Source organism: Schistocerca serialis, unplaced genomic scaffold, assembly GCF_023864345.2.
Source record: "Schistocerca serialis cubense isolate TAMUIC-IGC-003099 unplaced genomic scaffold, iqSchSeri2.2 HiC_scaffold_1261, whole genome shotgun sequence".
Taxonomy (NCBI): domain Eukaryota; kingdom Metazoa; phylum Arthropoda; class Insecta; order Orthoptera; family Acrididae; genus Schistocerca; species Schistocerca serialis.
The window spans coordinates 8,218,543-8,244,117 of NW_026047471.1; the positions used below are offsets into that span (position 1 = coordinate 8,218,543).

The 25,575-nt window shown below is 44.6% G+C and overlaps 1 protein-coding gene and 1 non-coding gene across 2 annotated transcripts in view; both read left to right on the forward strand.

The window, feature by feature from the left end:
* The first annotated feature begins 3,281 nt into the window (after window positions 1–3,281).
* The window catches only part of LOC126438147 (L-dopachrome tautomerase yellow-f2-like), a 98,918-nt gene continuing 76,624 nt past the window's right edge, over window positions 3,282–25,575 (forward strand). The window contains exon 1 of the mRNA XM_050090523.1: window positions 3,282–3,347. Within this exon, the coding sequence (XP_049946480.1) occupies window positions 3,300–3,347 (48 nt within the window). The 5' untranslated portion in view covers window positions 3,282–3,299. The remainder of the gene's footprint in view (window positions 3,348–25,575) is intronic.
* On the forward strand, window positions 24,630–24,702 carry Trnaa-cgc (transfer RNA alanine (anticodon CGC)). The gene has a single exon. It is a non-coding gene; the product is annotated as a tRNA-Ala (tRNA).

Genomic DNA, 25,575 nt, shown 5'->3' on the forward strand with positions numbered 1-25,575 from the left:
GGAGGAGAGAGTGGCCGGTGTTGGGTGAAGATGGGGGTGAAAGAGGAGATGGACAGGGAGAGGAGAAGGAGGAGATGGACTAATACAAACATCAAAAAAAAGTTTTTCATCACCTCGGTTCCGAGAGTTCCGGAACCTGTACAGAAAATTGGAGATCAACATAAACATCATTTTCGCCCTTTTTATTACTCATTAAAACCATGCACTGCATGTTTTACCACTATGCAGCGAGACCTTCAGAGGTGGTGGTCCAGATTGCTGTACACACCGGTCCCTCTAATACCCAGAAGCACGTCCTCTTACACTGATGCATGCCTGTATTCGTCGTGGCATACTATCCACAAGTTCATCAAGGCACTGTTGGTCCAGATTGTCCTACTCCTAAACAGCGATTCGGCGTAGATCCTTGAGAGTGGTTGGAGGGTCACGTCGTCCATAAATAGCCCTTTTCAATCTATCCCAGACATGTTCGATAGTGTTCATGTCTGGAGAACATGCCGGCCACTCTAGTCGAGCGATGTCGTTATCCTGAAGGAAGTCATTAACAAAATGTGCATTATGGGAGCGCGAATTGTCGTCCACGAAGACGAATGCCTCGCCAATATGCTGCCGATATGATTGCACTATCGGTCGGAGGACGGCATTCACCTATCGTACAGCCGTTACGGAGCTTTCCATGACCACCAGCGCCGTACGTCGGACCCATATAATGCCACCCCAAAACAGCAGGGTACATTCACCTTGCTGCACTCGCTGGAAGTGTGTCTAAGGCGTTCAGCCTGACCGGGTTGCCTCTAAACGCGTCTCCGACGATTGTCTGGTTGAAGGCGAATGCAACACGTGATGCCAGGCCTGAGCGGTCCATTCGGCTTGTTGTTTGTCCTATCTGTACCGCGCTGCATGGTGACGTGGTTGCAAAGATTGACCGGGCCATGGACGTTCGGAGTGAAGTTGCGCATCATGCAGCCTATTGCTCACAGTTTGACTCGTAACACGACGTCCTTGGCTGCACGAAAAGCATTATTCGACATGGTGGCGTTGCTGTCAGGGTTCCTCCGAGCCATAATCCGTAGGTAGCGGTCATCCATTGTAGTAGTAGCCCTGGGCCGACCGAGGCATGTCATCGACAGTTCCTGTCAGTCTGTACCTCCTGCATGTACGAACAACGTCGCTTTGGTTCACTCCGAGATGCCTCGACTCTTCCCTTCTTGAGAGCCCTTCCTGGCACAAAGTAACAATGTGGACACGATCGAACCGCGATATTGATCGTCAAGGCATGGTTGAACTACAGAGAAGACGAGCTGTGTACCTCCTGCCTGTTGAAATGACTGGAACTCATCGGCTGTCGGACCTCCTCCGTCTAATAGACGCTGCTCATGCATAGTTAGTACATCTTTGGGCGGGTTTAGTGACATGTCTGAACAGTCAAAGGGACTGTGTCTGTTGTATAATATCCACAGTCAATGTCTACGTTCAGGAGTTCTGGGAACTGGGGTGATGAAAAACGTTTTTTGATGTATGAAGTCTTCGCGGGTTGTCAGCCGAGTAGCATCGACGTCTCATAGCAACGTTTCGATGGAATGCGTCTCCATCATCTTCAGGCGAAGGCGATGAGTGTAAAAGATTGGAATGAATAGATACCAGGGCAACGCCGGAAGCTCAGCTAGTTTGGAAATAAACGAAGGTGCTACGACAAAACCACACAGTAAGAAAGATAGGGCAAAAAATGATCAATTATCGATTGAGCTGAATTTTTCTATTGTCATTAAATAGTTACAGTACAATTAAAACACTATGTTCCGCGATTCAGTTAATTATGACTAAGGAAAAATATCTCTCTTGAATTAAAATTTGAATAAAAGTTTTTTGCGTTTTGTCTCAGTGTTACAGTATGCTTGTATATAAATGTATTCTCACTGTTTCCTTGTGGCTTAATGTTACAAAAGAAAAAATGTTCAAATGTGTGTGAATTGTTAAGGGTCCAAATTGCTGAGGTCATCGGTCCTTAGGCCTAGCCAGCCAGGGTGGCCGAGCGGTTCTAGGCGCTACAGTCTGGAACCGCTCGACCGCTATCCTCGGAGGTTCCAATCCTGCCTCGGGCATGGATGTGTGTGCTGTCCTTAGGTTAGTTAGGTTTAAGTAGTTGTACGTTCTAAGGGACTGATGACCTTAGAAGTTAAGTCCCATAGTGCTCAGAGCCATTTGAACCAATCCTTAAGCCTACACACTACTTAACCTAACTTAAAGTTACTCTAAGGACGACACACACACACCCATGCCCAAGGGAGGACTCGAAGCTCCGACGGGGGCAGCCGCCAGGACCGTAGCAAGACGCCCAAGACGGCGCGGCTACCCCGCACAACCTGAATGTTACAGTTCCTAAACATATCGAGATAACACGGAAACGAACTTTTGCAATACTAAGTATAACTATGCCCTACTTCTGCATTTTTAGCAAATACAGAGATAGTTTCTTTTCTTCTGCAGTTCATCAGGCAGTGTCCGATCCTATGTCTGTAATCCGTTCTGGTTTGTCCACACTCATTACATAGTGGGCAAATTGACCAGTTAACCAGATAACCGTGCTGTGTGTTTGGATCGGAAATCGCTTTACATCTGGCTGTGGCATCCGTTCCATAAGATGGGGGTTGGGTTGGGGAAGGAGACCAGACAGCGAGATCAGCGGTCTCATCGGATTAGGGAAGGAAGTCGCCTGTGCCCTTTCAAAGCACCATCCCAGCATTTGCCCAAAGCGCTTTAGGAAAATCACGGAAAACCTAAATCAAGGGCGTCGGACGCGGGATTGAACCGTCGTCCTCCCGAACGCGAGTCCAGTGTGCTAGCCACTGCGCCACCTCGCTCTGTGTTCCATAAGAAACAGGTTGTTCTACCCAAACAGGGTTACAGGTAAAGTAGTGATGTGAGTAAAAGTATCAATTGAAAAGTATCGAAATAAACGGTCTGAGTATCAACTTGAAAGTTCACGATACCAACTAGTATGGATACGGTTTGTGTGTCCCTGCTGATACGTCTTCTCTTTCAGTGGTAACTTCAGAGGTTTTGGGAGCCACTGCTCTGTATCGGGTTGCAGTGCGCTGCTCGCGCTTGCGTCGCGCTTTGAGTGAAAGGTGTGGCAGGGTGGGCGAGGTGAGCGGCGCAGGTCCGCGTCGCGACACCGCGGGACGCCGGGAGCCCCGGAGCCGGCCAATCAGGAGCGGCGTCGCCGCGGCCCAGCCTCGCCGCGCTCTTGGCAGCCGGCACCAGTGCGGGCAGCGCCACACAGCCGCACACCCGCCGGCATGTCGCCCGTGCACGACTGGACTCGCTCCGACCTCTCCGCCAAGACGGTGAGTCCGCCTCCGCTGGGCCAGCCGCCAGATTTCGTCCCCTCGCTCGTCAGCGCAGCCAGTACTTAGCGGGGGAAACACATGCACCGATTCTGTTCGCCTTTAGCATGACTGTGGTACATACACGTCTACATTCATACTCTGCAAACCATTGTGAAGTGCTTGGTGGAGGGTACTTCCCACTGAACAGATATTAGAGCTTCTTCCCCTCCCACGTACGTATGGAACACCGGAAGATTCACTGCATAATTGCCTCTAATTTATCCTCGCAGTTCCTAAGGGAACTATACGTAAGGCATAAGCTCATCCATTACGGATGTTTAAGGGGGGGTAAACGTCAAACGGGACGACTTGGAGCAGGAGAGACATGACAGGAATTTTTATTTTCCACTGTCTATACTTTTAAAAATAAATTCATAAAACTTTGTCAGTATTTACACTTATAGTGGTGGAAGTTCAAAAATATAAGAAAATAATTTATTTTTTTACGTTTGTATTTCCCTTTTTTCACTTACCATTGGCTGCATTTGTTGCTATAGGTACACTTTTCTTCATAAGTAAGGGAGATTCTTCGGTGAATTTCGCACAGCATACAAACCATACGTACAGGTGTATGAAACTCTAGAATTTTTGAAATCTATTAAAAACTGTGGTAAAACTGAGATAATTAACTATAAAATTTAAGTTTTTTCTAAACATGAAGTTTAAAATGTAACAGCACATTCATTTTCTCATAAATTAAATAATTTCTAGAGTTTTATAAACCTGTAAGTATGGATTGTATGCTGTACAAAAGTCATCGAAGAATCTCTCTTACTTATGAAGAAACATGTACCTATAGCAACAAACGCAGCCAATACAACTGAAAAAATGATGAACTTTCACATGTAAAAAAAAATTATTTTGTTATTTTTTCGAACTTCCGCTGCTATGATTGTGAATCCTTAATCCTTCCTGGTCATGCTGACAAAGTTTTATGAATTTATTCGTAAACGTATAGACAGTGGAAATTAAATTGTCCTGTGGTGTCTCTCCTGCTCCAAGACGGCCCGTTTGACGTCCTACCCCCCTTAAGAACCAGTGACTGCAACAAGGCACTTTTTTGTGTATAGGTTACACCATTTGAAAATGAGCCTTAAAAGATTCGAAAACCGGTTCTTGGCATAAATAACTATTTCAAGAAAGTGACTTGCAGTTTTCTGTATTTACGTTATATACGTAAGAAATTGTATAGCCCTATAGTCAATACATAAAGCCAGTTATTAAAATCGTGTGAGTAAAGTTTCTCGGGATAATTTACGGCTATCTTCGGCTGCATACCAGTTCCTTTTTTCTTGCATCTCTGATACACTCTAGCACGAGTTAAACAAACCTGTAGCCATTCGTGCAGCCCTTCGTCTGTATACGTTCAGTATCCCCTGTTGAGGCGAGATCGGACTTCCCGTGTCCATTACGTAGCGCAGTGATACCCCTCTCACTGAGATGGCAATCACTGGACTAACGGCTAAAATCCTGTTTTCCGTTTGTTCCTGAACTAATGTTTCCCTAATGTCTTCCTGGCCTATGCAACGTACTTTGCAACTTTCCATCATCGGGTGTGGACTAAAACCGACAAGTAGTTGGTGATGTCACAGTGACGACTTCCACGTTCCACTACAGCGGAATGCGTGAAAGGAAGAACCTGCTGTGTCAGCTGTTTGCCTCGTGGACAGCAACGTGACCAATAAGACGCAGCATCGGTTTTACGTCAGAAACACTACTTAGGAGACATATTGTGTTAAGTTAGAAGGAGCTGAACACTCTTGTTTTGTGATATTGTAGCGTACAAAGTATCAATAGAAGCTGTTTCAAAACACCAGCACATTGAGATTGTCTCGAAAACGCTTCGTTTTGGGTAAAACCACTACTTGTTAGATCACAGTCCAACATATACACTCGGGGGACTCACTGCTGTGAAAGTTGTTAGCGTTTGACAGTTGGAACGAGACTAGCGCTCACAGCGGCGAGAAAGTCAGATATAAGGTGAATGTTTGCTCTCATTTTTCCACTTAATTAATGAAATAGTTATTGTACACGTATTTTTGCATTCCAGCCATTAGTAAATTATCGAGAGATGTGAACGACTGTGAAATAAATGTAAAATCAGCCGAATCCCACTGATGCAACGACATAAGCTACAAATGACTGATGAAGAAATTCTTTCGAATTGCTGCTTACTCCGATGAAAGCAAAAGAATAAAGACATATATTTCTGTTGTTGCCTATTCTTATTATGGTAGGTACAGTCCTTGTACGTAACAATTTTCTATCTAGCCTAATGATTCACACCTCCTACGATTCACTCGACTTTCTAGTACACGAGTACTTTTGTAAATGTAATTACTTCTCCTTCGATAGCGAATGTGTTGGAGATTCTTGCCATTTGTGGCTCAGATGTAGCAACAATTGTGGAATTGCTTTCTTTTGCGTTGGGAAACAGTTTAGGCCGGCCGAAGTGGCCGTGCGGTTAAAGGCGCTGCAGTCTGGAACCGCAAGACCGCTACGGTCGCAGGTTCGAATCCTGCCTCGGGCATGGATGTTTGTGATGTCCTTAGGTTAGTTAGGTTTAACTAGTTCTAAGTTCTAGGGGACTAATGACCTCAGCAGTTGAGTCCCATAGTGCTCAGAGCCATTTGAACCATTTTTTGGAAACAGTTTTGTTGCTTTTGACGTTTTGTTGCCACCTTCAGCTAAATAATTGGGGTGAGTTGGTTTGGTATGTTAAATAACAAGTTTCCTACATTTCACATTCAGTGATTTGACTAGAAGTGTAGGGAAGGAAACGTCACATTGGTGAGTAGGTATAAGAAGTCCTTCTACGAAAGGTTAGGTCTTCTGCTGTTTACTGGCCGTTTATTGGTTCTTAAAAGAGAACGACTTCTTCAGCAAATACCTGTAAGTTACAAGAGAATCGTACTTAAACTGACGTACCTCCCGAGATCATTAGCAAACTAAGGAAAAACAGCTGCTGTGAATTTTTTTTGTTATTACCGATTTTATGGTACTACATATGGTTCCCATTGTGAAAACTATGCTACAGATCAATATAAACGATACTATTCGCACTCATCCGATATCGTATTCAGGAGTGTAGCTTCCCGTCCGCTTGGAGCGCTGCTGTCGTAGTGTACAACACAAATGAGCAGGAGTGTCGTGACCGTAAGTGCTAGACAGTGTTTAAATGTCAGATAAAGACATATGTGGCTACAACCTTAAGACATTTGTAAAAACTGTATACCACGTAACTTAGACGCTGCAGTCGTGTTCAAGCTCTAGCCTGGTAGACAGTGTTGCAAACTGTCAAGCAAAAGGTTGGGGATTCTCGTCGGTCTACCAGCAATTTTTCTTCCTCTAATGTTTTCTAAATGATTCTGTGACTTTACTAATTTTACAGAAGTATGCTCAACAATATTCGATATTATTTATTATACAGAATGTATACGCTGCAATTCTTCTTGTAGAGGCTAACGATTGAAATGTTCCCCCAATGGCCGGAATTCATACAGTAACGGCCAGTCTGTGTCAGAAAGTAAACGCAAGTTACACACTAGTTTTTGCTATTGTGAAACTTTCAGTGAAAGATATATGCCTTATGGACTGTCTCATCTTTGTGTCTTGTCGGTAAATATCTTTTTCAATGACGGTGAGTAGCTCGAAAAAGTCTCCCATGCAAATGTCGATCTTGAAACCTATGTGATGTAGAACATCACTTCAGAGTGATAATAGTCAAATCGTCAATGTGGATTACTATGCATGTGCAATCCGACGTTAGACACTGTACTTTAATTGTACTCAATTGAAAACCGAAAATGTAATACATCTTCAGTTGAGTTAATTTTGTGTACATAGTTCCGCGTAGTCAGCGCGTACACAACTTTCCCACTAGAGCGCGCCCCGAAAACCACAACAGCGCAGGCGCAGCGCTCGTCCTTCTCCGCACTACGAGATGGCGCTGTCATAGAGACGGACCAAATTCTCCTTCCGCCGATCCGCGTATTAATATGTAATGCAGCCAATGAGATTGCTGCTAACGTAGAACGTTTTCTCTCGGGTACCCTGGGGGGTCATGAGATGAATCTTTCTTTATACAGGATTATTCATAAGTACCTCTGGGGTTTTAGAAGACGACTCATATTAGTGAATAGAGCATCTCTTCAAGTTTCGATTCGTAATAAGCGCCGGAGTTGGACTACGCGACAAGCCTGTCAGAACATGTACAGTATGAGGGTCAGTCAAATGGAAACCGAACACCCCCCACAACGGGACCAGTGAATAGTTCCATTCAAAAGTAATTACCGCACTCGTTAAGTCATTTATCCCATTGGAAGACGAGACGATCGATTCCTGTTTCGTAGAACACAGTCGGCGTCTGCCGGATCCACAGCCGCACCCACTCTGGCACTTCCTCGTCTGACTCAAACCGACATCCACTCCTATCTTTCTTCAGGTCGCAAAGGCCTGTAAGAGGATGTTGCAGTCCCGAGGACAAACACCAAAGCTAACAGTGGAAACACCGAGGCAGGTGGCGCAGTGGTTAGCAGACTGGACTCGCATTCTAGAAGATAACGATTCAAACTCGCGTCCGGCCATCCTGATCCAGGTTTTCCGTGATTTCACTAAATAACTTCAGGCAAATGCCGTGACGGTTTCTTTAAAATGGCACTGAGGAAATTCCTTCTCATCATTCTCTAATCCGATGGGACTAATCACCTCGCTGTTTGGTGCCCTCTCTTCATATTAACCAACCAACCGACAGTGGAAACAGCCCACACCTCCCCCTCCCCCCCCCCCCCCTCCCCAAGGAAATCCAAAGCTGTAACACAAAGTTTCGGCTAGGTCATGAGAGTCCTTCTTCGATAGCAGGGGCCTTCCATTCGTCGAGTTTGCCGGACGTGGAAGTACAATCAATGAGCAGCACTATGAATACACTGCGCAGAAACTGCGTTTCGCCATAAAGTGAAAACACCCAGAAATGCAGTCGGGTGGGATCATCCTGTTGCACCATAACAGCTGCCACACAATGCCAACCGGACGGGGGGCTATGTTTCAGCTATTTGGTTGGGAAACAGTGCGACATTCTCCGTACAGCCCTGATCTCTCACTGTGGGATTTCACATCTTTGGTGACCTGAAGAAAGACATGAGTGGACGTCGGTTTCAGTCGGACGAGAAGGTGCAAGAGTGGGTGAGGCTGTAGGTCTGGCAGTTGCCGACCGCGTTCTAAGAACGTAACTCATCGTCTCGCCTCCCAGCAACATAAATGTCTTATCGTGTGTAGTGATTACTTCTGAATCGAACCATTTCATGCCCTCGTTGAGCCGTCTGTTCGGTATTCATTTGACTGCCCCGTATAGGCAAACCATCCGCTCCGTATTATCGCATCGACTTACTTCGCGCCTTACATAGGCAACCCAGTGAACAAATTTTCAATGCGGGCTGCAGTCACGACTTCAAATGGCTCTGAGCACTATGGGACTTAACATCTGAGGTTATCAGTCCCCTAGAACTTAGAACTACTTAAACCTAACTAACCTAAGGACATCACACACATCCATGCCCGAGGCAGGATTCGAACCTGCGACCGTAGCGGTGGCGCGGATCCAGACTGTAGCGCCTAGAACCGCTCGGTCACTCCGGCCGGCGCAGTCACGACTTCCAGACCAATTCGTGTCAGCTACTTCAATTAACTGCGCGCACGTATTGACGTTTGCTGCCACGCATACTGCGCCCGCATTAAAGAACTGTAATACAAGTTATAAACTTGGATAGTTGCTGTGTTCACTGACGGGTCTGTTTCCTGTATGTCCTCTATTTTCGCGCAGTTGTCCTCTGAAACGCTGGAAGTATTTACGATAACCTGTATTAGCGGCATATTCATGTTTTTATTCGATCAAATACGCATTCCACTTGTCGTAGTTCGGAAATCTCATATTTCAGGGCTCACTAAAGGGTTTCACTGTGCTCCCTTCCTTCAGTTTACTGTAAAATGGCTAGGAGTGAAGATAATTATGCAGTACCAGCCGCTGGCTTTGACCAGTGACGTAATAGTAAGGTATTTAAAATTTTTAAAAAAGAACAAATCTTTTAATTGTCCTGATCGCAAAGATCTATTTCTACGATCAAAACAATTAAAAAATTTATTAAAAAAAGTACATAAAATCGCTTTCGTCCATCGCCTGAAAATGTCAGGCGCAGTTCTCACTGACGCAATACGACATGAGACACGACGCGTTGCGATAAAGGTCATACAGCGCGACGCTTATCCACGGGACACTAGTTTTCCGATAGAAGCAATACAAGCAACAGGACACAGCATGCCGCAAAATCCTCGCACGTGACACGTTCCTGTAGCCTTGTCACGGACAACTTCCACATTCAATGAAGTTGGATACCTCCTAATATCGTGTCGGATCTCGTTTTGCACGGAGTAGTGTAACAACTCGACGTAGCACATACTTACCAAGTCGTTGAAAGATCCTTGCGGAAATATCGAGCCATGCTGCCTCTGTAAAAGAAACACTGTCAGAACAGGCCTTGAAGGATCAACGATACCAATCGGCCGCGATGTCATCCTCAGCCCTTAGGCGTCACCGGATGGGGATACAGATGGGCATATGGTTAGCACACCGCTCTCCCGGCCGTTGACAATCTTCGTAACCAGCAGATTAACGGTCTCATCATTGACTCCGTAGAACCGATGAACATCTTCTGAATTGCGATGCCTTGCTTTAGCGAGTCGATATAAGTCCCGCTCTCCTTCACGTGTGTCAAGTCTGGCGTATGTATAAGCAAAACATGAGGATTTGGTTGCTGCTATAGCCTGCTTTGCATCTCTTCGGGCTCTTCTGTACGCATTCCATTGCTCCACTGTTTTATCGGCAAGAAACTCATGACACAATCGTTTCTTTGTGTGTAGCGCGTCTTTGACGGTGTCATTCCAAAGCCACGTATCTCTACAGATTCTCCGTCGTCCTGGTTGTGTTGTCCCAATAATTTTTTTATGGAAAGTTTCCTCAAAATCGTATGAAAAAGCGGAGAACATGTGCGATTTATGAAACAGCAGCCTTTAATTTTTTAGATCAAAAGTAAAAGTGGAATAGCTACACCGTCTCACAACTGTGTCCAGCACACAGCCTGGCAAAGATGGGTGCACCGCTTCACTACTCGGACCTATTTACTGTCAGTGTCACAGCTTCAGCACTGCATGATACTCCGTGAACACTGCATAGGTAGGCCTGAAGATGACTGCGGTATGTCCTTTTACAGTGTATTGGTAGTATTTGTGTTGTGGATAGATGAGCGTCAGATAAAGGGATGAGAAAACACTGTCTATTCTTGTCGAATAGCACCAAGCGCTGCCAGGGTTTAACATCAGAATGCGCTGTACGAGTAACTGTCAACAGCGCTATATACTCCCACCATATGAGACGCTACACCTACGACTACAGCTCAACCCAGGGCTTTAGGAATTTTACGCTACCACCTTATCACCCCTTTCCGGGGCTAATGCGGTAGCCTGGAACTTCTTCCGTTACCGAGATTAAAACGGGCTCAGTTCTACGTCACAACCTAAGTAAACGAAGAAAATAATGCAGACACACAACACAGTTGAATTCGTGCCCACAAGTAAACTACAGAGTAATTATTTCTCCAGTTATTACGTACATGTTAGCAATATTCTCCAACGCTTCCATAAAAAGATATCGTAGTTTTACGTGGCAGTGATAATAATAGTTAAATCAAAGATGTAATTTCACTCACCATACAAAACAAATCACCACCAAGAGGCATCACGCTAATACGCCATAACATCATCTCTAACTTTGATAATGGCCTCATTTTGCCAAAAACAACAATACACACCTTAAGGTATACAATTTCCAGTCGATGGTTACTCGCTGACAATTAGATCCTGAGAGCTACCAGACTACGGGGTGTGAATCGCTACATTTCAGCCTCAGTTTTAGTCCCACACATTTCCTATGAGATTAAGAGCAATTGATTCAGTGGACCGGTCGAAGTGCGACTGGGTGCTCGAACGTTCGTAAAACCGTGACAGTATGCGTGCTGCCTTCTGAGCACAGCCGTTGTCATCTTGGATGACGGAACTTATTGATCACGAAGAAAGGGCAATACCTGGTCACCGAGAATGTTAAAATAAGTGTCCTTGTTGAGATTCACCGTAACCTGAATGAATGAGCCCAAGTCATCGCAACACCTCCAAAACATCACAGAACCACCTTCGCCCTGAACTACGACTTCCACAGATTGTAGATTAAAGAAGATTATAGAATAACCACACTAGTAATAGTTTCCTCTTTTACATTCTGCAGAATCAGGATGGATAATTAACCAGGGAACACTTGGTTGTCATCTACAACAGGAAAATAAAATAAGTCCAGTTGCTTCTGACGTTGATTTCTGCAAATTGAAAATCACCGAAAATATACTATTAGCGTAGCCAGACTGAATGAGAATATTCTAGCATACAACTGAAGTTTCTCATGTTGAGAAAATGGAAAGGAGCGATCTCTATTTCACTTGAAAGAACTTTATATATGCAGGTCCGCATTAATCAATATTTATTATTGACGATCGGTTTCAACAGTTGAAACATCTTCTGAGCTTAAAAATTTTTTTGGTTATAAATTTTGTTTCATTACGAGTTTAGCACTCATGACACGTCTACATTATAGTGCAGAATATACAGCACATTATACATAGGTCCGCCGAAAGTAAAACTATACACAGGCAAAAAGTACCGTTCACACAGCGTAGCACTCCACTATCTGTTATGCCCCATTATAACCTGTGGGTGCTAATCATACCTACTGATAAATATCATCTTTCTCAATTGATATTTCTACTAGAAGCCACTCTGGCACATTTACTATATTATTTTCTTCTTTTTCTTCATGCCATTCTCCGGCTTCGGTGCAGGGTCAGTACAGTTATCAACAAATTTGTTATGGCCAGGTTAAGGGGTGGCCGGATGCCTTCCCTGTCGCCATTCCAATGAGTGCTATTTATGTGCCTAGCTTTTTTTTTTTTTTGAGGCAACAGCTTAATTACGTAGCAGGCTGTGTTGTTCAAATTAAAAGTTATAGTTGTTCATATCGATAATCATCTCCCTTATTGCCGACGAAATAAGATTTCGTCTGTGAGTGGTACAACGATGCTTGTTGTTGTTGTGGTCTTCAGTCCTGAGACTGGTTTGATGCAGCTCTCCATGGTACTCTAGCCTGTGCAAGCTTCTTCATCTCCCAGTACTTACTGCAACCTCCATCCTTCTGAATCTGCTTAGTGTATACATCTCTTGGTCTTCCTCTACGATTTTTACCCTCCACACTGCCCTCCAATGCTAAATTTGTGATCCCTTGATGCCTCAGAACATGTCCTACCAACCGATCCCTTCTTCTAGTCAAGTTGCGCCACAAACTTCTCTTCTCCCCAATCCTATTCAATACCTCCTCATTAGTTATGTGATCTACCCATCTAATCTTCAGCATTCTTCTGTAGCACCACATTTCGAAAGCTTCTATTCTCTTCTTGTCCAAACTATTTATCGTCCATGTTTCACTTCCATACATGGCTACACTCCATACAAATACTTTCAGAAACGACTTCCTGACACTTAAATCTGTACTCGATGTTAACAAATTTCTCTTCTTCAGAAACGCTTTCCTTGCCATTGCCAGTCTACATTTTATATCCTCTCTCCTTTGACCATCATCAGTTATTTTGCTCCCCAAAGAGCAAAACTCCTTTACTACATTACGTGTCTCATTTCCTAATCTAATTTCCTCAGCATCCCCCGACTTTATTCGACTACATTCCATTATCCTCGTTTTGCTTTTGTTGATGTTCATCTTATACCCTCCTTTCAAGACACTGTCCATTCCGTTCAACTGCTCTTCCAAATCGTTTGCTGTCTCTGACAGAATTACAATGTCATCGGCGAACCTCAAAGTTTTTATTTCTTCTCCATGGATTTTAATGCCTACTCCGAACTTTTCGTTTGTTTCCTTTACTGCTTGCTCAATATACAGATTGAATAACATCGGGGAGAGGCTACAACCCTGTCTCACTCCCTTCCCAACCACTGCTTCCCTTTCGTGCCCCTCGACTCTTATAACTGCCATCTGGTTTCTGTACAAATTGTAAATAGCCTTTCGCTCACTCGATTTTACCCTGCCACCTTTAGAATTTGAAAGAGAGTATTCCAGTCAACATTGTCAAAAGCTTTCTCTAAGTCTACAAATGCTAGAAACGTAGGTTTGCCTTTCCTTAATCTAGCTTCTAAGATAAGTCGTAAGGTCAGTATTGCCTCACGTGTTCCAACATTTCTACGGAATCCAAACTGATCTTCCCCGAGGTCGGCTTCTACCAGTTTTTCCATTCGTCTGTAAAGAATCCGCGTTATTATTTTGCAGCTGTGTCTTATTAAACTGATAGTTCGGTAATTTTCACATCTGTCAACACCTGCTTTCTTTGGGATTGGAATTATTATATTCTTCTTGAAGTCTGAGGGTATTCCGCCTGTCTCATACGTCTTGCTCACCAGATGGTAGAGTTTTGTCAGGACTGGCTCTCCCAAGGCCGTCAGTAGTTCTAATGGAATGTTGTCTACTCCCGGGGACTTGTTTCGACTCAGGTCTTTCAGTGCTCTGTCAAACTCTTCACGCAGTATAATATCTCCCATTTCATCTTCATCTACATCCTCTTCCATTTCTATAATATTGTCCTCAAGTACATAGCCCTTGTATAGACCCTCTATATACTCCTTCCACCTTTCTGCATTCGCCTCTTTGCTTAAAACTGGGTTGCCATCTGAGCTCTTGATATTCATACAAGTGGCTCTCTTTTCTCCAAAGGTCTCTTTAATTTTCCTGTAGGCAGTATCTATCTTGCCTCTAGTGAGGTAAGCTTCTACAGCCTTACATTTGTCATCTAGCCATCCCTGCTTAGCCATTTTGCACTTCCTGTCGATCTCATTTTTGAGACGTTTGTATTCCTTTTTGTCTGCTTCATTTACTGCATTTTTATATTTTCTCCTTTCATCAATTAAATTCAATATATCTTCTGTTACCCACGGATTTCTACTAGCCCTCGCCTTTTTACCTACTTGAACCTCTGCTGCCTTCACTACTTCATCCCTCAGAGCTACCCATTCTTCTTCTACTGTATTTCTTTCCCCCATTCCTGTCAATTGTTCCCTTATGCTCTCCCTGAAACTCTCTACAACCTCTGGTTCTTTCAGTTTATCCAGGTCCCATCTCCTTAAATTCCCACCTTTTTGCAGTTTCCTCAGTTTTAATCTACAGGTCATAACCAATAGATTGTGGTCAGAGTCCACATCTGCCCCTGGAAATGTCTTACAATTTAATACCTCGTTCCTAAATCTCTGTCTTACCATTATATAATCTATCTGATACCTGCTAGTATCTCCAGGATTCTTCCATGTATACAACCTTCTTTTATGATTCTTGAACCAAGTGTTAGCTATGATTAAGTTATGCTCTGTGCAAAATTCTACCAGACAGCTTCCTCTTTCATTTCTTAACCCCAACCCATATTCACCTACTACTTCTCTCCCTTTTCCTACTCTCGATTTCCAGTCACCCATGACTATTAAATTTTCGTCTCCTTTCACTACCTGAATAATTTCTTTTATCTCATCATACATTTCATCAATTTCTTCATCCTCTGCAGAGCTAGTTGGCATGTAAACTTGTACTACTGTAGTAGGCATGGATGGGCTTCGTGTCTATCTTGCGTTCACTATGCTGTTTGTAGTAGCTTACCTGCACTCCTATTTTTTTATTCATTATTAAACCTACTCCTGCATTACCTCTATTTGATTTTTTATTGATAACCCTGTATTCGCCTGACCACAGTATCTGACGTGTAGTGAATTTTTCTAACTGTTCACTCGTTCCAAATCAATCGTGTTTGCTTTGCTTCCGCCGGCGGGTGTGGTCGAGGGATTCTAGGCGTTTCAGTCTGGAACCGCGAGACCACTACGGTCGCAGGTTCGAATCCTGCCTCGGGCATGGATGTGTGTGATGTCCTTAGGTTAGTTAGGTTTAAGTAGTTCTAAGTTCTAGGGGACTGATGACCTCAGATGCTAAGTCCCATAGTGGTCAGAGCCATTTGAATCTTTCTTTTTTTGTTTTGCTTTGCTTCCAGGACATCAGAAATCAATCACAGCATGAGTAACTCAGTCGCTAATCGAGTCATCTTAGAGATAGCATAAACAAAACGAGAAACCACTCATCTACAGCAGAGGCAACGTCGCGGCAAGTTGCCAGAATTCGCCACAGCTGTTAGCTAAAAGAGAGTTCCACTTCTCAGGCGCCAAGTACATAAAACAGCGACACTTAGCTGAAGCGCAGATATTCTGCAGAAGTCTCTAAATTCAACCATCAGATGAAGCTAAAGGGCAATGAGATCAGGTGACTCATGGAAGTATTACGAAGAGTTAAGTGAATACACCCAAGTCAGTCGACGAAAAGCACCATGAAAGATTTATTGCCTCAAGTGTTGAAAAATTAGACTCATTTGAAAGAAAGACTTCTCCAGGGTGCAAAGAGAGTGTCCAACAGTACGATTATGAATCATTTTCACAACTACAAACCGAAAACTACACTGCTGACAAATATCGTGAACCACACATGGGAGGAGGAAACGAAATGAAAAGGCATGGGATACCTCTTAATATCGTGTCGGACCTCCTTTAGCACGGCATAGTCCAGCAACTCGACGTAGAATGGACTCAACAAGTCGCTGGAATTCTACTGCAGATATACTGAGCCCTGCTACCTCTATAACCGTCCATAATTGCAAATTTTTGCCGATGCAGGCTTCTGTGCATGAACTGACCCCTCGATTATGTCCCATAGACGTTCGACGGGATTCATGTCGAGTGATCTGGATGGACAAATCATTCCCTCCAAATATCCTGAATGTTCTTCAAACCAATTGCGAACAATTGAGTCCCGGCGACACGGACCATTGTCATCCAAGAAAATTCCATCCTTGTTTGGGAACATTAAGTCCATGAATGGCTGCAGATGGTCTCCAAGTGGCCGAACATAATCATTTCGAGTCAATTATCGGTTCAGTGGGTCCACAGGACCCATTACGTTCCTATAAACACAAACCACACCATTAAGGAGCCACCACCAGCATGCACAGGGCTTGTGTCCATGGATTCGTGGGGGCTGCTCCCCACTAGAACCCTACCATCAGCTCTTACCAACTGAAATAGAGACTTATTTGACCAGCCACGGTTTTCCAGTCGTCTATTGTCCAACCGATACGGTCACGATTGCACTAGAGCTGCATGCGACGTCGTTATCTTAGCGAAGGCACTCGTGTCGATCGTCTGCTGCCATAGCCCATTAACGCCAGATTTCGCCGCCCTGTCCTAACGAATACGTTCGTCCTACGTCCCACATTGATTTCTGTGGTTATTTGACGCCATGTTGCTTCTCATTTAGCTCTGACAAATCTACGCAAACGCCGCTGATCTCGGACATTTGTGAAGCCCGCCAGCCACTTGGTGGCCCATGGTGATGGGTAATGACTGAAATGTGGTATTTTCGCCACATACTTGACACTGCGGATCTCGGAATATTGAATTCCCTAACAATTTCAGAAGTGGAACGTCCCCTGCGCCTAGTTCCAACTACCATTCCGCGTTAGAGATTTATTAATTCCCGTCGCGCGACCATAAGCACGTCGGACACTTTCTAACATAAATCACCTGAGTACAAACGTCAGCTTCACCAATGCACTGCCCTCCTATACTTTGTGTAACCGATACTACCGCCTTCCTCATATGTGCATATCGCTATCCCATGACTTCTCAATGTAGTTACTAAAATAACTAACTCACTAATGGACGTAGCCCTGACTCAAATCACATAGACTTCTGCGCACAGTGTCAGTTAACTTACGTTTTATGGATATACACTACTGGCCATTTAAATTGCTACACCAAGAAGAAATGCAGATGATAAACGCGTATTCATTGGACAAATACATTATACTAGAACTGACATGTGATTACATTTTCACGCAATTTGGTTGCATAGATCCTGACAGGTCAGTACCCTGAACAACCACCACTGGTCGTAATAACGGCCTTGATACGCCTGTGCATTGAGTCAAACAGAGCTTGGATGGGGTGTATAGGTAGGTACAGCTGCCCATGCAGCTTCAGCACGATACCACAGTTCATCAACAGTAGTGACTGGCGTATTTTGACGACCCAGTTGCTGGGCCACCATTGACCAGACGTTTCCTGTTGGTGCGAGATCGGAAGAATGTGCTGTCCAGGGCAGCAGTCGAACATTTTCTGTATCCAGAAAGGCCCGTACAGGACCTGCAACATGCGGTCGTGCATTAACCTGCTGAAATGTAGGGTTACGCAGGGATCGAATGAAGGGTAGAGCAACGGGTCGCAACACATCTGAAATGTAACGTCCTCTGTTCAAAGTGCCGTCAATGCAAACAAGAGGTGACCGAGCCGTGTAACCAATGGCACCCCATACGAACACATAGGGTGATACGCCAGTATGGCGATAACAAATACACGCTTCCAATGTGCGTTCACGGTGATGTCGCCAAACACGGATGCGACCATCATGATGCTGCAAACAGAACCTGGATTCATTCGAAAAAATGACGTTTTGCCATTCGTGCACCGAGGTTTATCGTTGAGTACACCATCGCAGGGGCTTCTGTCTGTGATGCAGCGTCAGGGGTAACCGCAGCCATGGTCTCCGAGCTGACAGTCCATGCTGCTGCAAACGTCCTCGAACTGTCCGTGCACATGGTTGTTGTCTTACAAACGTCCCCATATGTAGACTCAGGGATCGAGACGTGTCTGCACGACCCGTTACACCCATGCGGATAAGATGCCTGTCATCTCGACTGCTAGTGATACGAGGCCGTTGGGATCCAGCACGGCATTCCATATTGCCCTCCTGGACCCACCGACTCCATATTGTGCTAACTTTCATTGGGTCTCGAAAACGCGAGCAGCAATGTCTCGATACGATAAACCGCAATCGCGATAGGCTACAATCAGACCTTTATCAAAGTCGGAAACGTGATGGTACGCATTTCTCCTCCTTACACGAGGCATCACAACAACGTTTCACCAGGAAACGCCGGTCAACTGCTGTTTGTGTATGAGAAATCGTTTGGAAACTTTCCTCATGTCAGCGCGTTGTAGGTGTCGCCACCGGCGCCAACCTTGTGTGAATGCTCTGAAAAGCTAATCATTTGCATATCACAGCATCCTCTTCCTGTCGGTTAAATTTCGCATCTGTAGCACGTCATCTTCGTGGTGTAGCAATTATAATGGCCAGTAGTGTAGTTAGCGAGATTGTTGTGAGCAATGGGCTTCTTCAAATTATTAGACTCCATCCACGGGCTATTCGTCGGCTTATTTTACTGACAGTTATATTACATACCCAGAAATCTTTTATCATAATTAGTCCTGACTTACGTCCGTAGCAGACATTATTATCGATCGATCACCATACTGGAAATAGAGTAATGTGTCTCCACCCCACCACACCCCACACCCTCCCCCTCACCGTCCCCCAGGAGATAGCATGTTGATACCGTGTAACACCGCCTCTAGGTATGATATAGGTTTGAGTTCGGCGAAGAAAATATGAGGGTTGCCCAGAAACTAATGCTCCGCATTTTTTCTTCAACAATTCTTTATTGAACATAATGAGAAATACGGAAACGAAAGAAAGGTGTTTTATCTACACACCCCACTTTTACACGTAATCTCCATCCCGTTCCGTGGATTTCCTCCAGCGCGAAACAAGGACGTGTATGCCCTGTCGGTACCAATCCTTGTCCTGGTGGCGGAGCCAGTGCTTCATTGTGTGAATCACCTCCTCATCGTCCTCAAAATGTCTTCCGCGAATGGCATCCTTCAATGGCCCAAACAAGTGGAAGTCCGAGGGGGCTAGGTCAGATGTGTCAGTTGTGACAGCCGTGACAGCCGTGGATGGTCTCCCCGACCGCTGCAGATCGTGGAGCTCCACCGAACCGCCTCCTGATGGCCTCACCTTCCGTGTCCGGGGACTAACTGTACTTCTGTCGTCAGCAGGAGCTCCATAGACTTCGCACGAGCGTTTGTGAATATTCCCCACAGTTTCTTCCTCTGCAGTGAGAAATTCAATGACATCACGTTGCTTGTAACGTATATCACCTACAGTCGCCGTTTTGAAACTGTCATGCAGCTACGCTATCTGTCGGAAGTGGCGTAAACTTGGTGAGCTCACTCAGGAGACTTCAAATACATACGTAACGTTTTACATTCGTAGCATTGTTTTCGGATGAGAAAAAAAATGCAATGCATTACTTCCTGGGCAACCCTCGTAGTTCACACCTTTTACCAGGTAGGCTATACCCAGCTAAAGCCACTAATTGATGACTAAATCCTGCACAACTGCCAACTTGCGGGTATGTTAATTAGTACATTTCGTCCAACACTCGAAATAGTGCGGAACAGTTTTTTTAATTTTAAGAGAAAGGTTTTGTGGCAGTGATTTTAGCGTTTGTGAGTGGCAACTGTGCTGTGACTTGTGCGGTAGTATTATTTTCGGAGGCAGAATTTAGCTTTTCATCATTGTGCTGCTACTTAGGGGCTTTCCCGATTGTCAAAAACTTGGCTACCAGAGTTAGATCGAAAGGGTTTGAGTCGATTAATGTCGAGGCAAGTCAGTGATTGAGCAGCACGTCGAAATCACAAGAAAATAATTCATTCTCTCCCTAGTTCAGTTGTTTGGCTGCCGGGCACCTGAAGACAGCGATAATCTGCCGATCTGAGGTCTAGCTAAATCCGTTTAACTTTGCCCTCAATTTGATCTACCAGTCTTTTGTTCTCGATGCTTTTAAATTTTGTTATTTGAATTTTTTCCGTTGTTTCCCTAGTTGAGTAGACAAATGAAAACGTATTAAACTTTTGGGACATTGTGCTACCGCTCAAAAAAATTGCAAGTTAATATTCAAATTATGGGCAACCCTTTCCAGTGCAATCTGGTCTTAGAGATAAATGTAACCAGAAGCACTATACACTGGTGAATCTTCTCTGTGGATGGGAAAACAGTGCAGCGAAGCGCTGTGCACTCTCTGGGAACGAGTCAACAGGTTTGCAGTAACTGAAATCAGCTGGGCTACTTTAATCAATCCGCGACCACCTGCAATGAAGCATCATCGTGCTGTTTTGATATGCAGGGTACAGCAGCCGAGAGGACTATAATGATCTGTCACTTTACAGGCTTCGTTGGTTGCTGTGACTGCCAGTTCATTGCCCGTAATTATCACTTTCCTCGGTGCCCAGGAGAATATCACACTCTTCCTCAGGTGTTGTAGACGACGGTGTGGTTCCTGTATGGACTGAAGAGGTTTCCTTGGTGGTTAATCGCATTGTATGGCTTGTACGAGTAATAATTTGAGTGAATCGGAGCAGATGAATTCCGGGGGCCGCAGCTATACAACCCTCTGGCTGGTATGTAGCTCGTCATCATAAACAGTGCACTTGCACGGAGAGTCAGCCTCAAGATGCAATCGGGGAAAAATACTGAACAGCAACGATCTCCTTATTGCTTAAGTGAATCACTGAAATTGAGTGTGTTACTACTGGATACCATAAATGAGTGCGGCGCCTGTGGCGACACAAACGACATCCATGCACGCGCCCAACAGCGCTTCAACGCAACTGAGAGCAAGTCTGCGGTTACGCGACCGAACCGGCATTCATTTACACGAAAGGAGTGCCGCTCGACAAGCGCACGGGTACTGCCGCATGGCTTGCATCATGACAGCCGCCGTATTGGAATCTCACCTTCAGCGATGTGTGGCGCGCACATTTACACGGCAACAGTTATTGGAGAGCTTGAATTAATTATCAGCACCATTACACTATTAAAATCTGTCTAAATAAAGGGCACCGAGTCAGGTGGAGCAGTGGTTAGCATAAAGGATTCACATTCGGGAGGACGACGGTTCAAACCCCAGTCCGGCCATCCTGATTTACGTTTTCCGTGATTGCCCTAAATCGCTTCAGGTAAATGCAGGGTTGGTTTCTTTGCGAAGGACACGGCCGATTTCCTTCCCCATCATTTCCTAATCCAAGCTTGCTGTCCATCACTAATGACGTAGTTGTTGACGGGGCGTTAAACACCAATATCCTCTTCCTCCGCTTTGACGCGCTTGACCGGGATAAACTTATATTCAGCCCAAATTCAATAATTAAAGGCATTTAGCTATATAATCAATTCCACAAGGATTCCGAGATAAAACAACTGAACTAGAATATGTACACAGCCAACAGTTCACACTCTACCTGCACCTAACTCCTTGGCAACTTCCTGCAGTTTACACTAATACCACACTCAATTTTCCACGGAAACAAAGGGAATTTAATGTCTGCAAATTGAATATTGCCTAGTCCGCTTTCTCATTGAGCACCACCTCCAGCTAGTTACTGGATCCACGGCTTACTATACGGCCTCTGCGTAGGAATCATGTGCGCACTTCCAAAACCGCTGCGGTAGCCTGGAAACCCGGAAAGTTCTCTGCCGTATTAGACATCCATCCATGGCAACACACTTGCGAACTATTGAAAGTTGTGTATGGGCGAAACAACTTTACTGATGCCTGATAATCAGCAACTCCAGACTTTATATAAGCAACACAAGACTTGAAAAAAAAAAAAAAAAAAAAAAAAACCTCCAACCCACACCCCTCCCACTCGTCCCTCTCCCCCGCCTCTACCCCTACTGAGTAGTGACATGCTCGAACACGGTTTCCAGCAGTCTGAAAGCAAATACGTATGATGGCATAAGTATACGCGTGCTCCCACACAGTGAGTGACAATGAGTCATATGGCGAGCACATAAATAACATTCCAACAGTAGCTTCATCTACAGTATATATATAAAAGTTCGTGCAGCCACCGTGGTGGCCTGTTGTAATCTGTTCAGGCTGCTGGAAACCATGGTACTGCGTGTCACGTCTTAACTGTGTGTAGTGAGCCTTTACTTCCCTTTATGCTTGAAAATGGGAGAATGTAGAAATTCCAATTGCAAGTAGACTGAATATACTAAAAAATAACATAATGGCTATGGATCCAGTCCCATCAAAATTTTCAAGAATCGTAGGTTAAATCTCCCTATTTGTTCCAGAAGTCTGGAAATAATTCTGGGCCTCTTGAGCATTCAGTGTGCCAGACGGCTCGACCACTACTCAAGACTGTTTTCGGGCATATAGTACTACGCAATAGGAAACAATGCAATTTTAACTTTGATTGCCCCTACAAAAACTTGTACCAACCGTCTGACTACTTACCGTTCATCGTTGTTGCTGTCTGTCCTGCCACATTTCGTGACTGTCGACAGTCGGACTGTAAGCCGCTGATCTGTATACGGGTAGTTGTTCATTGATACTACTGGAAATGGGAAGAACACAACGGAAATCTTGGACACACGTGAAATAACACCAACGCGCATCATATTATCATTTACAATTTGATATGAACTAGCTCCCCACGACTCTTCGGGGAACATGCGCTTAGCCAGATAACCTAGAAACGACTCTCACTGTCGACTCCCGCGTATCAGATTTATACTGTATCAGCATTTGATGCCGAATAATATCTGGTGTACTTGCGGTTGAGTCTAACCGACAGCTATCACGCTGCTGTCTTCCTTGCGTATATCTGAGGCTTAATTTTACTTCGGTAACTGTTGGCATAAGACTGAACTTGATTTTTAGCAAGCTTACCAACCACTAGCTATTCAAATGGCATATTTATTAAACAAAGAAAACGCGTTTCGTCTGAAGCAGTGTTGTTTATGTCACATTTGTCGGCCCCCTATGTTAAATTCTGTGGACAATACACATGTCTAAAACCAGCCTCAGGATACACCCCACACACAGATATATTTCACCTGAGCTGCAAAGCGAAAAACTGTTACTGCTTGAAAGAATCCTAGGTCTTATTAAATTCTGCAGCGGAAGGTCATAACGATTAATCATAATATCATATGCATACGGAACCGGTTTGTCCTCGTGCTGACATTGAAGTGCGACCTTAAAATGGTCCAGACATTCCGGGCGACACGTACCTAACTGTAACAAACACTCCGACGTAATTTCCATTCACACTTAAAGCGAGCGATTTCCAGTTCCGGAACCAGTTTACATAACCCTGTCCGATGTCCGTAATCTCAGGGATTTACGCTGGCTGTCCCTGGTTGAAGCCAACGAACGTCCTTGCTCAATTGGCGTCAGATTACAGCGCCTACATCTACATCTACATTTGCACTTCACTAGCCATCTTACGATGTTTGGCCGAAGGTACTTCAATCTTTTTCCCCGTACCCTGTCCCATTCACGAATCATCCACGGGAAGGACAACAATCGCTAAGCCTCCATATGAACTGCAGTTTCTATCATTATCTGTTAGTGGTCATTACGCGAGACGTATGTGGCTGAAAGTAACACGTTGCTCGTGTCTTAGAACATCAACTCTCCACTTCAAGGAGTTTACGATGTATTTATTTCATTTACTGATAGTTCGAAGAAGTGGGTAATGACGAGCTCGATTAAGAACATTGGTTTTTAGCAGATTACTGAAAGCCTTACTTATCTAATACACTTTCGAATACACTCAGTTTAGCAATACATTAATACCCCGGACTAGGTAGGCCGAACGATACCGCAATAAGGCAAATTCGCGAAAGTCAGGGTCCAATTTTGCGTATAAATAGGCCTACATGCAAATTACGTTGAACTGGGACCAGAGTTTACAGAAAACGATGTAATTACGAGAAAAACATTTATTAAATGTTAAACAGTAAAACAAATCATATTACAGTATAGTATTATTCACTGCAACAATGTAAACCAATGTTATTGTGACGTAGACTGCTTCCTAAAATCTAAAAATGTAGTTTGACGAGTCATTCTTAATTCTCACGCAAAATATCCTCTTAGCGCATTAATAAAATTGTTATGTCCCGTTTTATGGTGGAAGTAAGCATCTCGTTGGATCCTACATTTTTTTAAAATTTCTAAACCTTTTTTAACTGAGGCCTTCTGTCAATTCTGTAACCTTTATTTGATCTTCTGACAGAACTTGGTCTAAAGAATCAGTTTGTTCAATGTTTTGCTCTTGTTTACGCATTTCTACACTCATGCACCGGGCGAGGTGGCGCAGTGGTTAGCACACTGGACTCGCATTCGGGAGGACGACGGTTCAATCCCGTCTCCGGCCATTCTGATTTAGGTTTTCCGTGATTTCCCTAAATCGTTTCAGGCAAATACCGGGATGGTTCCTTTGAAAGGGCACGGCCGATTTCCTTCCCCATCCTTCCCTAACCCGAGCTTGCAGTCCGTCTCTAATGACCTCGTTGTCGACGGGACGTTAAACACCACTACCCTAACCTAACCACTCATGCTGATAAATTAAGGATAATGCTGATACATGGTGAAACAACGCTCTGGTGAGCGGTTTGCTAGTTTAAATCACCTCGGGGTGTGACCATGCGGTGCATTTGACCTGCGGTCGTCGCACGGTGGGGCTGGCAGTAGTCCAAATAAGCAGAGGTGTGTTGGTGTATGTCAGAGTACGGTGCAGCGAGTAAGTGTGCAGACGTTTTCACACGTGCTAATGGTGACTTTGTGTTGAAAATGGCTCAAAGAACTCATGTTGATGACGTTATGAAGGGTAGAATACTAGTGCGACTGCAGGCTGGTCACACACAGCAGGTCGTAGCATGGGCCCTCCGTGTGCCACAAAGTGTGATCTCAAGATTATGGCAACGATTCCAGCAGACAGGAAACGTGTCCAGGCGCTACAGTACGGGACGTCCACAGTGTACAACACCACAAGAAGACGGCCACAGAGTACTGCAGGTAGCCTTGCTCTGGGCTTTACCGCAGCCACTAGAACAATTGTCTCCAGACACACAGTCTACATACGACTGAACAGACTCGGTTTATTCACCTGGAGACCCGAAAGTTGCACTACACTGACCCCTGGTCACAGGAGAGCCCGTAAAGCCTGGTGTCAAGTACACAGTACATCGTCACTGGAACAGTGGTCCCAGGTTACGTTCACGGACGAGTCCAGGTATAGTCTGAACAGT